A 17,818-nucleotide genomic window follows, 5' to 3' on the forward strand; every position below is an offset into this window, starting at 1 on the left:
GCATAGAAATTTGGCGTTCTATATTGTAGGCCTGTAATTCTTAGCAATAACACACTTAAATCTGTCCACCAAGAGTCTAGTAGATATCCCGGGTATGATGAAGTTTGAAACACAAAATCATAAATTATAATATAATAAATAAATATAAATAATTAAAAAAAAAATAATATAATAATAATAAAATAAATTTCCCCACAATTCACTATCGCTTAATTCTGCAAGTGTTCTTATTTACTATCGCTGTTTTCTAGCTGGTCTAAAGCCACTTTTGACGTAAAGGGACACTTTTTGGTTGCTATGTACAATCTCAAGTTTCCAGGCAGAAAGAACAGTATACATAATATAAAACTGCATGCAGGGCATTGGACAAAGCACTGGGGACAAAAGGGATGTAAAATAATTTCATACAGTACTGTAATCTGTATGATTACAGTACTGTATGTGTTATGATTTTTACATTTTTTTAATTTGCCGCCAGGCTCCGCCCCCGTGGGTTGCGACGCTCGCAGGGAACGGAGCCTGGCACAGAGAGGCTTCGGGAGGAGGACACAGCCTGCAGACACTGTGGGGGGACATCGCAGGATCCTGGGGACAAGGTAAGTATAGCGCTCCAGGATCCTGCAATGCAATCCCGAGTGTGGCTCAGGGTTACCGCTAATGGTGCTGAAATTTAACCCCGAGGCGCACTCGGGAATACCGTCAGGGAGGTTAACCTTGTTTAACCCCCCTAGTGGTATTCCCGAGTCTGGCTCGGGGTGGATTTTCAATACCAAAAGCGGTAACCCCGAGCCAGACTCGGGATTGCATCGTAGGATCCATGTAGAGGTTACTTACCTTGTCCCCTGTATCCTGCGATGTCTCCCCGCTGTGATCTGCGAGCTGCCATGTCTCGCTCGATTCACAGTGCCGAGCTCCGTTCCCTGCGAGCGTTGCGATGCACGGGGGCGGAGTTCGGCGCCAAATTCAAAAAGTAAAACACCCAGTATAGATACAGTATACTGTAATCTTACAGATTACAGTACTGTATCAAATAATTACACATGCCTTTTGTACCTAGTGGTCTGTCCAGTGTCCTGCATGCAGTTTTATATTATAAAAACTGTTCTTTCTGCCTGGAGACTGGAGATTGTCCATAGCAACCAAAACCGTCCCTTTACATCAAAAGGGGTTTTAGACCAGCTAGAAAACAGTGATAATAAATTGGAATCACTCGCAGAATTGAGCGATAGTGATTTGTGGGGAGATCCGTCATCAAACACTGAAAAGTAATGACAGCGACAATTCTGCAACTGAGCAAATTTCAGTGTTTTTGATTTGATTACATTGTTGAATAATTTTTATTATATTATTATTTGGTATAATTATTTATAGTTATTTATTATATTATAATGTATTATTTTGTTTTTCAAACTTTATCATACCTGGGATGTCTACTAGACTCTGGTTTGGACAGATTTAAGTGAATTATTCCTTAGAATTACAGGCCTACAATATAAAACGCCAAATTTCCATGCAAAATAATTGTACCACTTTCAGCACCTAAAATCTGAAGTAATCATACCGCCAGGGAGGTTAAAGTATGCCTTATGCAACAAAATAACAGTAAAGTGGGTCAATGACTCTGTCACCAGTTCCTTGGGTCAAGCTGACAGAGAGAGGCAGTGGAGAGAGTACACTGATCTCACTGCCACAGCTTGATGAAGAATTGGGCCGCTGTGTTGACAGTGGTGTGCTGGGTCACTGGTACCAACTTGATGAAGATGGCGAACAGGCTGGTGCAGTGTAAACGGTACACTGGGTGGCTCAAAGAGTTGATGGTGGGTCTCAATGGATGCAGTGCCTACCCCTATGGACATCTCTGTGCAACAGGGTGGATGTGGGACAGGTCTCCCTTGGGTACCCTATGACTGTGGCTGTACAGCTACAGGCACAGCGTAGGATGTATGCTGCATAGCCCAGAGGGTGGGGGGATGGCTCAACCTGGATTCAGGTAGGCCTCCCTTTAATCTTCTGAGGCAGGCCTTGAGCCGCTGAGCTCTTTTTGTGTGTCATTTGCACTGTGTCTCTCAAGCAACATAGTGGGTCATCAATGGGCTAGTCTATGGCCAGCAAGAAATGCAGAAGTACTACCTTTCTAGTGGATATCGGACAGGAGCGGCCGAACAGCCAAATGCTCTGCTCTCCGAGCCCACCCTATTTTGAAGCCAACTAGAGCCTATGGATCTAAGCAAGTGCTTCAAAAAAGCACCCCCACCGCTGTAATTCATGCGCCCGACATACTGAAAGGGTCCGGACGCATGAATAGGGGGTGGCTGTGACGGCCATGGATAGATTCATGCATAGCATGAATCTATCCATTAACCATAGGGGGTTGTGTGGATAGAGGGGGTGACGCCCGTGTGCCTTGATGGATGGGCCACCCCTGGCTCAGACTAATTATTAATTATCAGTCCCTTCAGCCACCTGCTGGGCATACCTCCATCACTTTCGGTTTCAGCTTCAGCCTCATGTAAAAAAAGCCATTACCATCTTGTGAAATAATATGATCAAATCAACCCCCGTTTGATCAGATGCTTTGGAGGATAGAGGAGAGATACAGTATGGGGTCTAATAGACCCCAGATCTTTCTGAAAGGAAGACCTGTCACAGCCAATGCTATCATCTTGTTTATCCCTTGTGATTGTTTTGCTTGCGTCTATCTAGCAAGGTTACTCTGTGGTATAAGCAAGGAAGCTGAGATTTCTGCAGTGTGTAAATTGTGCTTTTACTATACAAAGATGCTGTACATACAAAACTATTACAATCTTAGGAATACAATATAAGACTGACAGATATCTATAACAAGCAAAATGCCTAGCAAACTGAACATCCTATGGTCTATAATAGTACAAATACACTTAAAAGTTACTTATCTTCTGTTACTGTATGTTCGTGATCTCCATTGGCAACAATTTTTCTGGAGCATCAGGCACTGTTCTTCTATCATGAGTGGCTTCTGATGTTACAGCATGATGGCGTGTGTGTACTCACCCCTTTTATGTGTCAGGCTGTTTGCCATAGTTACCAAACAACAGAAAACATGCCTGTTTACTGTAGCTGTAGAAACAATGGACTGTTGAAAACTGTATCTACGTACCCATTGTCTAATCAGGCCAAAACCTGACAGTAATCTAACAGTCATTCTTTCAGTTTGAGAGCTGAAAGGACCTCAAACAAGTACATTTCTTACTTGTTTACTGTAGCTATAGAGACAATAGCCTGTTCATTGAAATATCGTTGAATACAACATTGATATTTACCCCCATTGTATGAAACAGCATTTGTTTGAGAAATCTACTCAAGCCAAAAACTGACAATATCTCTATGACCAACCACTATTGTGTAATGTTATGTCCCATGTATCTTAAGTCTGACTAATAAAAAAAAATCATATTGTATCAAACGCAACACATTCCGCCCTAGATTTTTTTTTTTTTCAGACTGCATACAGAAAATTCAATTGGCACAACTGCCTTCACTTTGGCGATTTCATCTGCAACTCTGTTATAGTTCTCAAAGTCTGGGACTAGGGGCACATGTGCATCGACATGCCCCACTTTTATGCTGCGGGAGTGAGCTTCCTTCCAGATGTAGTCCCAGACTTCCTTTCCTCCCCACACCACCTTTCTATGAATCATCCATTCATTGGACTTCCACGTGGGCATCCAAGTTGTCAGTCCTTTAAAAACCGCCCAGCTGTCAGTGTAGATAGTGATATGGGAAGAAGGATCCTCCTGAAGAGTCATCACCACAGCTTTCAACTCTGCATACTGACTGGACCCTCCAATTCTGGTCTCCTGCAGGACTGTGTCTGTACTTGGGTTGTAGACTGCTGCTGTCCATTTACGTCCAGACGAGGTGAGTATGGCTGAACCATCAGTGAACCACACTGACTCCTTCATGTCTTCTGACAGAGACTCAAAGGGTGGAGCCTCTTGAATGGGGGATGACTGCAGCACAGGAATTTCTTCTTCTGGCCGGGTGCTGGTAAAAGTAACCAGCCCAGCCAACTGTTTTGAAATGTCTCTAACATCCCCAGCTGCAATACCCCCTCTTTCTTGAAGGTACCACTTCCATTTCATCAGTGTCTGGTTCTGGGCTACAGCTGCCCTAGTGGTAAGTCCATTATCTCTCACCCATCCTGCTATTGGCAATGCACTATGGATGGTGACTGTGTCCTTTCCTGTAATGGTCTCTATATGTTGAAGTGCTGTGTAGGCCCCAAACAGGTACTTCTCTAGGGGCGTGTATCTCTTCTGTGCCCCTGTCAGTTGTTTGGACCAAAATCCAATGGGTATTGCTCTCAGTCCTTTCTTTTCATTTGGCTGCCATAGACTCCAAGATATGGTACTATTCTGCTCCACTACATCTAGCTGAAATGGTACTCCTTGTCTCACGGGTCCTAATCCCTGATGCTGCAAAATAGCTTCTTTAGCAGCCAGGAATGCAGTCCACTGCTCTGAACCCCATGAGAACTCAGTCTTTTTTCTGGTGACATTATATATAGGCCTCAGAATCAGTCCAAGATGTGGGATGAACGATCTCCAGAACCCCACAAATCCAATGAACTTCTGTGCCTCCTCTTTGGTAATAGGGGGCGACAGCCCCTGGATAGTTTGCACAACTGTCTCTGGAATTTTCCTCTGTGGCCCAGTCCACATCATTCCCAGGAATTTCACTTCTGTGGCAGGTCCTTGGACTTTGTCTCTGTTGATAGCCCACCCTCTGTTCTCCAAGTGCTCTATTAGCAGGTGCAGTGCTTCAGTTACATTTTCTTTTGTCCCAGAGATCATGATTTCATCAATGTAGTGAAACACAGCGACTTTCAAATTCAGGGTACTTAAATCTCGGGCAATCAGTCCATGACAAATCGTTGGAGAATGAACATAGTCTTCAGGAAGCACGGTGAAAGTGTACTGGCGGCCGTCCCACACTAAAGCAAACTGGTCTTGACACTCTGGGTCTATCAAAATTCGAAAAGAAAGCATTAGCCAGGTCTATCACAGCATGATATTCTCCTGCATCTTTAGCAATTTTCTCAACAATTGAGTTCATATTTGGTACAGCTGACTTCAATGGAGGTGTCACTCCTTTTAGACCTCTGTAATCCATAGTCATTCTATATGTCTCATCAGGTTTCTTTACTGGAAACACCGGAGAGGAGAAAGGACTTACAGCAAGTCTAAGGATCCCTACTCTCAACAGTTCTTGAATAGTCTCCCCAATTTCTTTGTGGCCTCCAGGAAGTCTGTACTGCTTGAGACAGACTGGCTTCTCTGGTGGAGGAATGTAGACAGGGGTCCATTTCGCTCTGCCCACAGCCTTCACCGCCCTAACCAGATACGCTTTATCAGGATACCCAAATGTGAATGTACCTCTTTCAGTCTGAACTGACTGACCTTGAAGTACATCCATCCCAAGAATATTTTCGGGTAACTCTGATACCAAAACGTTTGTCATAAATCCTGATCCCTAGCCAATAGCCAATTTCACCCGTATCTTAACTGCTGGTGTAGTTTGCCCTCCCAAACCTTCTACATAAATCAATTCTCCTTTGTGATGGGAAGGATTACCTTGCAAAAGTGTAACTTCAGCTCCGCTATCAACTAAAGCCATTACATGTGTAGGAGAAGATGACTTCCCGGTCCATACAGTGACAGGTGTATATGGGCGTCGGTCTCCTGCTGTCACTGCCCTCACGGCTATGACAGGAGACTCACCTTCCCTTCATAAAGGATAAGGAACCTCCCAATCCCCTTTTCTGATTCTCTTTAATTCCTCCCCAGGATAAAGGGATTTGGGTTTGGGTTCATGTTTAGTTTTGGGAATTGGTTTGGGGCTAACAGGAGGGGTCTGTTCTGTTTTCTCTAAGTCCAGGCTGATGTTATCTTCACTAGGAGTAGTGTTTCTAACCCTGACAGTTTTCCCTACTAAATGTTACCACCTCTTTAGCATTTCTGCAGTAGAAATCCCATCTATCTCATCTTTAGGTACTCCTGCCTTTAATAGGTCCACCCACCATTCTTTCCTAGAAATAACAAGCCTGGTTTTCTCTTCACCTCCTGTCTTCTCTACCCCATTCCCTTTCTTCCCTGTTCTTTTCTGCTTGTATTCTTCCTGTCTGGCCTTTACCTTATCTACTGCCCTGACAGGTTTTGTTTTAGTCTCCTCTAGCTCCCCCAACTGGCTTAAAAGGGTAGTGGCTTCATGAAACTTGCTGTTTAATCCCAGGCCTCCCAACAAGGAAAATAATGGAGCCCTGAGATTAAATGGCGCAGACTTCATCAGCTTAGAGCGCAGAGCAGACGTAAAGGGTTCCATATCTGGACCCATCCATTCTGGAAACGTATTTAATCCGGTTATACAACCCATCTCACGTAAACTGGAAATACCCTCTCCTATTGCTCTACATGAGTAGGTATTTTCCAGGTCAGTAGGACTAGCGTATACTCGGACTATTCCATCTCTCACGAGGTCTAACAGTGAAAAATTCACGCTAAACTCTCTGGCTTTTCGCATTGCCTGACGCAATTGTGGATCATGGGTTAACACTCCCATAGTCACTACTTCCTTACCTGACAAAACAACACTGTCCGCCCCTTCATCCCATAAGCATAAGAGCCAACTCACTAGGGGTTCCCCAGACCTTTATTTGTATTGTTTTGCCAGCTCATGGAGTTCAGTTTGTGTAAGCTGACGTACTTCTTCAAATTCAACATCTCTGGGGTTGCGATAATGCACCTCCCCATCTGCCATATCCTCTCTATCATGTTTCTGTTTCTTATGCTTAGTAATGAGAGGTCTGGCATACTTTTTCTTTCGCACTGGCAGATCATCATGCGAAATATCAAACTCTATCTCCTCATCCTCACTATCATTTGAGGAGAGTACATCCTCACAATTTTGGGATGTGACAATGGCACGTACCCTGGCTTTACTAACAGGTGTACGGCCCTTCCTTTTCCTTAACCACTTACCAACCGGCCCATAGCCGAATGATGGCTGCAGGGCGGTTGGATAACTCTGGGAGGACGTACTATGACGTCCTCCCAGAATTCCCCTCTCGCGCGCCCCCTGGGGCGCGCACCCGAACACATCCGTGACCGCCGGGTCCAGGGATCCCGGTAAATGGCCGCTGATCGCGGCCGTTTACCATGTGATCGAGCCGTCAAATGACGGCGCGATCACATGTAAACAGACCGGCGTCATCTGATGACGCCGGTTCCTCTCCTCCCCTCCTGTGTACCGATCGGTACACAGTGAGCGGGGAGGGGGATGGATGGATGTCTGCAGCGCTGTGGGCTGTATGTGTAGTGCCCACAGCGCTGCACAGAGACATCCATCCATCCATGCTCAGCCATCCCTCACTACTATGCAATGCTGTGCAATACTCTGCAATACCCCCACAATACTCTGCAATACCCCCACAATACTCTGCAATGCTGTGCAATACTCTGCAATACCCCCACAATACTCTGCAATGCTGTGCAATACTCTGCAATACCCCCACAATACTCTGCAATGCTGTGCAATACTCTGCAATGCCCCCACAATACTCTGCAATGCTGTGCAATACTCTGCAATGCCCCCACAATACTCTGCAATGCTGTGCAATACTCTGCAATGCCCCCACAATACTCTGCAATGCTGTGCAATACTCTGCAATGCCCCCACAATACTCTGCAATGCTGTGCAATAGTCTGCAATGCCCCCACAATACTCTGCAATGCTGTGCAATACTCTGCAATGCCCCCACAATACTCTGCAATGCTGTGCAATACTCTGCAATGCCCCCACAATACTCTGCAATGCCCCCGCCATACTCTGCAATGCCCCCCGCCATACTCTGCCATGCCCCCGCCATACCCCGCCATACTCTGCAATGCCCCCCGCCATACTCCGCAATACCCCGCCATACTCCGCCATACCCCGCCATACTCCGCCATACCCCGCCATACTCCGCAATACCCTGCCATACTCCGCCATACTCCGCAATACCCCGCCATACCCCGCCATACCCCGCAATACCCCGCCATACTCCACAATACCCTGCCATACCCCGCCATACTCCGCAATACCCCGCCATACTCCGCAATACCCCGCCATACCCTGCCATGCTGAGCCATGCTCAGCTTTACTCGCCCTCTGTATGTGGCCAGGCTGTGGAAGTCTCACACATGGGGTATCGCCGTACTCAGGAGGAGCAGGAGAATCTATTTTGGGGTGTCATTTTTGGCATGTACATGTTATGTGGTAGAAATATTGTATAAATGGACAACTTTGTGTTAAAAAAAAAAAAAGCGTTTTAACCACTTCCTGCCCACCGACCGTCATACAACGTCCTTGACTTTGTGTGGGGATATCTGAATGATGGGTGCAGCTACAGGCATCATTCAGATATCAGCTTTTTCAGCCGGCGATTCCCTACACCATGAGAATGATCATAGCAGCTGTTCCACTGCTTGATCGTTCTTACGGGAGGCGAGAGGGGACGTCCCCCCTTCCCGCCGCCTTGCGGTACTTCTACCGACTCACCGCTACGATCGAAGCCAGGATCTTTTTTTTTTTTTTTTTTTTTAATTTCAGGCTTCCCAGCCTAGAGGTGAGATGTGGGGTCTTATTGACCCCATATCTCACTGTAAAGAGGACCTGTCATGCCATATTCCTATTACAAGGATGTTTATATTCCTTGTAATAGGAATAAAAGTGGTCAAAAATTTTTTTTTTTGGAAAAAAGCATCAAACTAAAATAAATAAAGTAAAATGAACAATAAAAAAAAAAAAAACATTTTTTTAAAGCGCCCCTGTCCCTGTGTGCTCGCATGCAGAAGCGAACGCATACGTAAGTCCCGCCCACATATGAAAACGGTGTTCAAACCACACATGTGAGGTATCGCTGCGATCGGTAGAGCGAGAGCAATAATTTTGGCCCTAGACCTCCTCTGTAACTCAAAACATGTAACCAGTAAAAAATTTTAAAGCGTCGCCTATGGGGATTTTTGAGTAGCAAAGTTTGGCGCCATTCCACAAGCGCGTGCAATTTTGAAGGGTGACATGTTGGGTATCTATTTACTCGGTGTAACTTCATCTTTCACATTATGCAAAAACATTGGGCTAACTTTACTGTTTTGGTTTTTGTAAAGCACAAAACAGTTTTTTTTCCAAAAAAAACACGTTAAAAAAATTGCTGCGCAAATACCGTGCGAGATAAAAAGTTGCAACGACCGCCATTGTATTCTCTAGGGTCTTTGCTAAAAAAACATATATAATGTTTTGGGGTTCTAAGTAATTTTCTAGCTAATAAATGATGATTTTTACATGTAGGAGAGAAATGTCAGAATTGGCCTGGGTGCTCCAGAACGCCTGAAGGTGCTCCCCTGCATGTTGGGCCTCTGTATGTGGCCACGCTGTGTAAAAGTCTCACACATGTGGTATCACCATACTCTGGAGTAATAGCAGAATGTGTTTTGGGGTGTAATTTGTGGTATGCATATGCGGTCTGTGAGAAATACCCTGCTAATATGACAATTTTGTGGAAAAAAAAAAAAAGTAAAAAAAAAACCTTGATTTTGCAAAGAATTGTGGGAAAAAATGACAACTTCAAAAAACTCACCATGCATCTTTCTAAATACCTTGGAACGTCTTCTTTCCAAAAAGGGGTCATTTGGGGGGTATTTGTACTTTTCTGGCATGTTAGGGTCTCAAGAAATGAGATAGGCCGTCAGTACTTCAGGTGTGATCAATTTTCAGATATTCGCACCATAGCTTTTGGACTCTATAACTTTCAAAAAGACCAAATAATATCCACCGATTTGGGTTATTTTTACCAAAGATATGTAGCGGTATAAATTTTGGCCAAAATATATGAAGAAAAATTACTAATTTGCAAAATATTATAACAGAAATGAAGAAAAATGTATTTTTTTACAGATTTTTCGGTCTTTTTTCTTTTACGGCGCAAAAAATAAAGAACTCAGCAGTGATTAAATACCACCAAAAGAAAGCTCTATTTGTGTGAAAAAAAGGACAAAAATTTCATAAAGATACAGTGTTGCATGACTGAGTAATTGTCATTCAAAATGTGAGAGCACCAAAAGCTGAAAATTGGTCTGGTTAGGAAGGGGGTTTAAGTGCCCAGTTGTCAAGTGGTTACGGCATTAATTGATTTGGTCATGAGGGCTGCACACCGCTCTTGCAAATCATCAGCCCGACTAGCAGTTGAACGCACATACTCTGAAGCAACTGCTAGCTGGTCTTTTAATACCTTAACTTCTGCCTCTGCCTTCCCCCTTCTCTGTGATTCAGTGTAAATAGCATTAAGGAAATACCAGCCCACTGTGGACACTGTCCTCTTCTCTTTTTTACTTAAATCCAACCCCTTAAGGCTAAAATCTTCAAAATGATCTGAGACTTTATCACCCCAAGTCAGGTTTAAGGGAGAAGCATACTTCACAAATTCTTTAGCAAGAGGCTCCCACTCATTGTCTCTGGCCCAGATAGGTAAGCTGCACACTTCCTTCTGGCCACCAGAACCCTCTGCAGCCTTGCTTTTCCTAAACAGCTTACGCAGCATTTTACCTAGCACAAGCTACACAACACACTACAGAAAAACAGGCCTGCTTCAATTGAACATAGCACAGACCGCGGCACAAGCCCCCAAATGTTTTGCTTGCGTCTAGCAAGGTTACTCTGTGGTATAAGCAAGGAAGCTGAGATTTCTGCAGTGTGTAAATTGTGCTTTTACTATACAAAGATGCTGTACATACAAAACTATTACAATCTTAGGAATACAATATAAGACTGACAGATATCTATAACAAGCAAAATGCCTAGCAAACTGAACAGCCTATGGTCTATAATAGTACAAATACACTTAAAGGTTACTTTTCTGTTACTGTATGTTCGTGATCTCCATTGGCAACAATTTTTCTGGAGCATCAGGCACTGTTCTTCTATCATGGGTGGCTTCTGATGTTACAGCATGATGGTGTGTGTGTGTGTGTCTACTCACCCCTTTTATGTGTCAGGCTGTTTGCCATAGTTACCAAACAACAGAAAACATGCCTGTTTACTGTAGCTGTAGAAACAATGGACTGTTGAAAACTGTGTCTACGTACCCATTGTCTAATAAGGCCAACACCTGACAGTAATCTAACAGTCATTCTTTCAGTTTGAGAGCTGAAAGGACCTCAAACAAGTACATTTCTTACTTGTTTACTGTAGCTATAGAGACAATAGCCTGTTCATTGAAATATCGTTGAATACAACAATGATATTTACCCCCATTGTATGAAACAGCATTTGTTTGAGAAATCTACTCAAGCCAAAAACTGACATTATCTCTATGACCAACCACTACTGTGTGATGTTATGTCCCATGTATCTTAAGTCTGATTAATAAAAAAAATCATATTGTATCAAACGCAACACAGTGATAGCAATAAAGTTGATCCAAAATATAAATAAAAATAAAGGGAGCAGTGTAAATAAAAATAATAATAATAAAATAAGTTTAAAGCTCCCTGTCCTCCCGTGCTCACATGCAAATGCAAATGCACATGTAGGTCCCACACGCATATGTAAACAGTGATCGCACCATACGTACGCCAGAGCCAGAGCAATAATTCACGTGTCAGACCTCCTGTGTAACTCTAAACTGGTAACCTGTAAGGCTTTTAAATGATCACCTTTTGAGATTTTTAGGTACCATAGTTTGGCGCCATTCCACAGGCGTGTGCAATTTTAAAGCGTGACATGCTAGATATCGATTTACTCTATATAATTGGAGATCGGAGCGCCCGTGTCTGAGTGGAGAGAGAGCAGCTGTACTAGTGAGCTGAGCTTGCCAAGTCAGCTCTCCTGTAGTAAGTCTGCAGTCTCTGACCATTTCATTTATCATTTCTGCAGTCTCCTGTATCATGTCTGCAGTATGTCTGGGGGCTCTTTCTAACAGACTCTCTAACAGAAGCCCTCTCTGTGTGCATTAGAGAGCCCCCCCTCCAGGTCCCTTTAGTGTACTCATTTTCTTTATTATTAAAAGATCATGGGAGGATCCCAGGGTAATGAAGACTTCTTAGGGGAGCATCTCTGTGTTTGAGTCGTAGCCATAGCAACATTTGTAAAGGGGAGGAGTTAGTTAGATGACCACACCCATGTGGGGGGCGCCAGAAATATTTCTGCACCCAGGCGTCTGTGACCCTAGGATCGGCCCTGAGTGGTAGTATCCAGAATTGACATCTTCAGGGCAGACTGCAAGTCTCAGCAGTTCCTTCAGGCTCTAGCAGGATCCTGGAGGCAGATGTGCCTTAATTGTCATCTTGGACACGGTATTTGCAGCAGACCAACAGGGCAGATTCTTCTGGCAATAGTACCAACAGCAACCGTAGACTTTCCATAACCTCTTATGCGTTCTCCAGCTCCCGCTCTTGCATCTGGACCCCTGTCCCTTTTTATAATGCACAGAACCAGTGGGTCAGACCCAGGAAAGCCAACAAAGGATGTTCAATATGGCAAATATGAGCACTATGCAGTCCAAGGGAGATACAGTATAGGGAAGACTGAAGAAAGACCAACACTGCCTAAACATTTGTTTGCTGCCTCTGTAAGCCAAAACTGTCAATTGACCTTATATGCTGGACAGAGCGGGAAGGTGCTTGTCCCTCCATAGCAAAATTTTGCTGTGGGTGTAATTTAGATCTATTCAGCTATTAGCTGATTAGATAGAAACAAACAAATCTTAATGGATAAAGAACTGCTGCTTCCCTTTAACATTTGAACCAGTAAGCAATAACCTGTGTGACTAAACCATATAATGTTTGCTTGCCATTACTAAAATAGTTGTCATTTTGTTTTTAGCTAAAGATGAATTAACCTTTATAAATCCACTCCTACCTGAATTACTTGCTTCAAAACATGACTTTGGACACGCTTTGTTAAAGCTCTCTGAACGCCAGTCAAAACCCCTGTCATTAAATAAAATGGTTAGCTTACAGTCCTGTTTATACCTGCTTTTGCTTGGTGCTTCGATGAGGCTTCGATGGGGCTTCGATGGGGCTTTGGTGGGGCTTCGATGGGGCTTTGGTGGGGCTTCAGTGATGCTTTGGTGAGGCTTCATGGGGCTTCGATGAGGCTTTGGAGGGCTTCGGTGATGCTTCGGTGAGGCTTCATGGGGCTTCGGTGGGGCTTCAGTGGGGCTTCAAGTGAGCTTTGCCATAGACTTCTATGGAGGCTTTGAAGACGCTTTGAAGCATCACTGAAGCCACATGGGGAATCATTTTTGAAGAGAGGCCAAAGCAAAGCAAAAACAGGTATAAACAGGACTGTAAGCTAACCATTTTATTTAGTGACAGGAGCTTTGACTAGCATTCAGAGAGCTTTAACAAAGCATGTCCAAAGCCTTGTTTTGAAGCAAGTATAAACTAGCTGTTTTGAAGCCAAAGCAAGCGTAAATGAGCCCTATCCCAGTCTAATCCCTCTCTTATCAATGCATCTCTACCTTTCAGTTTTGGAAAGATTGGAGAGGTGTTCAACCCCTATTAGGTTTTTATTGCTGTATGTGTCCCCATTGGGGAGATTCAACCTCTTTTTTGTGCCTATGACAATTGTTATCGGGACTGAAAGCGAAGGAAAAATTAAAAAGAGTTATCACTATAACATAAGATTAGGGAGAGATTTTCAATGTGGACATTTCTTCTGGTGACAACTGGGACACACGGCAATTAAAAATCCTGATAGGAATTGTAACCTTTTGCTATTCTAGCCAAAGGTAGAAAAAAGTTTTGGATGTAGATTTGCTTAAAATAATCCACTACCATTCTAATCTGCATTCATGCACCAAGGCTGTCTGGGTGATTACTAATCCGTCTGGCGTAGTTCACTTACCTTTTTTTCTCACTGGATAAGTGTACTGAACTCAAAATGAATGTAATTTGTTTTGTATATTATTGTCATCCTTAATTTCATCCCTCTGTACTACAGTTATAAAAAAATGTATAGGTAACTTCAAAATTTGTGGATTGAAGGCGAACTGTAACACGACAAAAGGCTCTCTCAAATGCAGTTGTCATAAAGGATACAAAGCAGTATCACTGGGATTCGAGTACCCACAATGCAATGGTAAATACATGTTCATCTACCATTCTGAAATTTTGAGTCTTTTTTTTTTTTTTTTTGAAACACATAAATTAGATTGGCAACAGCCAGCTGATCCTTTCCTATTTTACATTGTTCCTGGTTTCATTCATCTAGTTGTATGGACATGACCATGTTCAAGAAATCCAAAAAAACTATATGAGGGCAGGCGAGACGGATAGTTACTACCACAGAGCCTTGCAGATTGTTACTGTGGAAGCCCTTTATAGGCTGTTTTTAGAGCCAGATCCCAGTTTTGCAGGGAGTTGGCCATCCACAGGATGTTTATTCTGCCGTTGTTGATTTCATTTGACAAGGGAATAGAACAACCTGCCTCGTTTGTTCTCTTGTCCATTGTTGGAACAGTCCTTCAGCATCATCCTCAAATGCATCCAGCACAAACTCCATTTGTGCATTTCCCAGAACCTATGCACATATTCAGGTCTGTATTCTCTTGACCCATTTTCGGAAATGCATATTGTAGCCATAAAACTTGTTTTTTAGACATTGCCTGCATTTATTCCACTTATCTTTTTTCTGCCATCAGTAAACCAAATATTGTGTAATGCATGTGATGGTTTTGGAGCCTTGAGTTTGGTCTAGGTAGGTATACTACCTTGAAGATGGGAGATTGATTACAAAAACATGATATAGGCAATTAGGCAGAATTACAATCAGAAGTGTACATAGGACTCTGGGTTCCATCACGCCTGCCTTTACACACACATGAACTTTAATGGCATCCGAGTCTTACTCCGTAGGGTTCAATTTTGAGTTGGCCCACCCTTTGCAGCTATAACAGCTTCAACTCTTCTGGGAAGGCTGTCCACAAGGTTTAGGAGTGTGTCTATGGGAATCTTTGACCATTCTTCCAGAAGTGCATTTGTGAGGTCAGGCACTGATGTTGGACGAGAAGGCCTGGATCACAGTCTCCACTTTAATTCATGCCAAAGGTGTTCTATCAGGTGGAGGTCAGGGCTCTGTGAAGGCCAGTCAAGTTCCTCCATCCCAAACTCGCTCATCCATGTCTTTATGGACCTTGCTTTGGTGTGGCAGCGATCAGGAACACTATTGCTGACTTACACAGGTCTAATGACATTGTGACTTGTGCGGCAGCAATCGGGAACACTGTTGCTGGCTGCAATGGTCTGGCTCCACTGGCACTGGTTTTGTGGTGATCAGGGACACTGTGGCTGGCCTGCACTGGTCTGGTGACACGGACTGGTGGTGTGGCGAATATATTTACACTGTGTGTGTGGATGTGTGTTTTGCTGTATGAATTATTATGACAGGTTCTACAGATGCTGTTGTATATAAATGCATAACATAAATACTTTCGTTTTTGTTCAGTGTAAACTTTATGTACTCCAATGGGATTTCTATACCTATTGGCATGCAATAACAATATATTGTTGTATAGGCAGTCCCCGAGTTACGAACGGGTTAGGGACTGCCTGTTTGTTCTTAAGTCGGATTTGTTCATAAGTCGGAAAGGCATGCGCAGAACGGCAGAGACATCGCTTTCCGATGTTTTCCAACGTCATTTTCCACTGTTTTCCGATGTTTTCCGATGGTGTTTTCCAATGTTTTCCAATGTGCCCACCGACGCCGCCTCCCGTTCGTAAGTAGGAGTCGTTCGCAAGTCGGAGGTTCGTAACTCAGGGACCTCCTGTATTGTTAAAACTGTTGCTGACATTTATTCAATTTCAATAATTTCTGAATGGTGTGTATTTTAGACATTCAATTGAAAAAAAAAAAAGCACTGTGTGAAAGGCAGTGTGAAGCATGCAGAGTCCCACAGAGTTCTCTTAGGCTAGTCACATGACTTTGATGGGTCATGTGACCAGGTTCTCCTTTTGGCTTTTTTTCCTTCTACTTTTCCATTTAGAAGGATAGAGCTTCAGTCATCCCGGAGGCACATTTGCAAAGTAAAAAGTAAAAATAATTACTGCGCTAAGTGAACAAACAAAGCAAATAAAACAAAAAACACAGCAGCAGCTCAATATGGAATACACATATAAGCAAATAAAATTAGAAAATGGAGCTGCGCTAAAAAATATTACACAAATGCAACTAGTGCATATATAAGTTGAAATTGCTCCCAACACCAAAGGAATTAAAGATACATACATAAGTATTAACATATGTGCTCTTCGAATGACTTGTGACAACACCACAAACTCGTGTTCCTCCACTACATAGATTGTGTGCTTACCAGAGGCAAGCTATTATGAGCTTGCGGCTATTAACCCTGCCAGGGCCTTGTTCTAAAGGAATGGCGATGACAGCTCTCAAGTACTTGATGCGACCAGAGCACACAGCAAACGACCACAGGGATTCGGTCATTCAATGGTCTCAATTGGAGGCCAGAAGGTAATCCAAAATGAAGAGGAACTCACCATAGTGTAAATCGTATTAAAAAAAGCATTTATTTAAAATTAAAGGTTGCACTTACACATAGTAAGAAGTAAAACCTGCAAAGATAGAAGCCAGCTGGCAAGCGAACACCCGTCCACTACGGTACACAGCGCGATGACGTCAGCACGTCACTCCTTTGCAAAGTACCTCAGTTCCTTTTTGTTCTTTGTAAAGCAGTAAAATGACTGCGGTAAGGACATTTTGGTGCTTTATAAATAACGCTCTGAGTGAATTGTTTATATTGTTTTAGTAAATCAACCTTTTTGCATCCCTGGGACCATTCAGATGCATAGCTGTATGCACTTCTTGTGCACTAGGGAGCAAACAGCATGTGCAAGTGTGATATTAAACCCTCATTTTTTTTTTTTTTTTTTTTTTAGCACTTTGAGCAGCTGATTAAATCACTTACTAAATATGCAGCTTATTTATCTTTTAATCCTTGCCTTAATCCTTGTTCAAGTTTGAGCTGGTGCCATGATCAGTGGCCCAGGTTTCCTGTTTCATGGTGGCTTCATAGGACACTGCAAGAAAAAAGGACCCACCTTGCATGCAGGCACTAGAGCTGTTTCCTACTTTGTCAGTTAGCATCAATAGAAACATACAGCTAAATAGCCTAAAATAGCAAAGCATTCCCCTGCTTCCCCCTCCTCCCAGCTGACAGACTGACTGGAGACTGCGATGTACACTTACCTCTTTCCTGTGAAGACCAGATGTTCAGGGAATCAACACTGAGTGCAGGAGTAAGCAGCATTGAAATCCGCAAACTGCGGAGTGATAGGGTAAAAAAAAAAAAGTAACTTATAGTTTACTAAGGAATGTTTACCTGGGAATGTTAACTTTATTGTGCTCAAACCTAAACAAGAGGTAGAATTTGAATAAAGAGGGCAGGGACAATCAACCTTAGCACCACATCCCAAGAAATAAATAAACAAAGAAAGGGGAATTGGGGTAGATACACCCCGGGACTTTTAAGGTGCTTGAAATAAATAATAATTGTAAAAAAAAGTAAATAAACATACATAATATATCCATACAAAAGTTTTTTATTTATTCAGTTTAATTCATATTGACACAAAAAAAGTTAAAAAGTCTCTCAATATCCATATCTGGTTTGACAAAGACAATGGAAAAGGCTACTCAATAAATACCACTCGACATGTTTCGCTCATTGTGAGCTTCATCAGGAGTTCTGGTATGAATTGTGGTATACAGGCTGGGTAATTTATTAAAG

At 43.0% G+C, this 17,818-nt stretch overlaps 1 protein-coding gene across 11 annotated transcripts in view; it reads left to right on the plus strand.

Annotated features, from left to right (window-relative positions):
- ADGRE5 (adhesion G protein-coupled receptor E5) overlaps nt 1–17,818 on the plus strand; it is a 432,832-nt gene that overhangs the window by 356,780 nt on the left and 58,234 nt on the right. For 10 of the 11 annotated variants that reach the window (XM_073622463.1, XM_073622473.1, XM_073622462.1 and 7 more), the window contains one exon: nt 14,017–14,154. The exons of the other annotated variant lie outside the window; for it this stretch is intronic. In XM_073622463.1, coding sequence (XP_073478564.1) covers nt 14,017–14,154 — 138 coding nt within the window. The remainder of the gene's footprint in view (nt 1–14,016; nt 14,155–17,818) is intronic. 11 annotated transcript variants of the gene reach the window in all.

Source organism: Aquarana catesbeiana, linkage group LG03 (genome assembly GCF_042186555.1).
Source record: "Aquarana catesbeiana isolate 2022-GZ linkage group LG03, ASM4218655v1, whole genome shotgun sequence".
In the NCBI taxonomy this organism is placed as follows: Eukaryota; Metazoa; Chordata; class Amphibia; order Anura; family Ranidae; genus Aquarana; species Aquarana catesbeiana.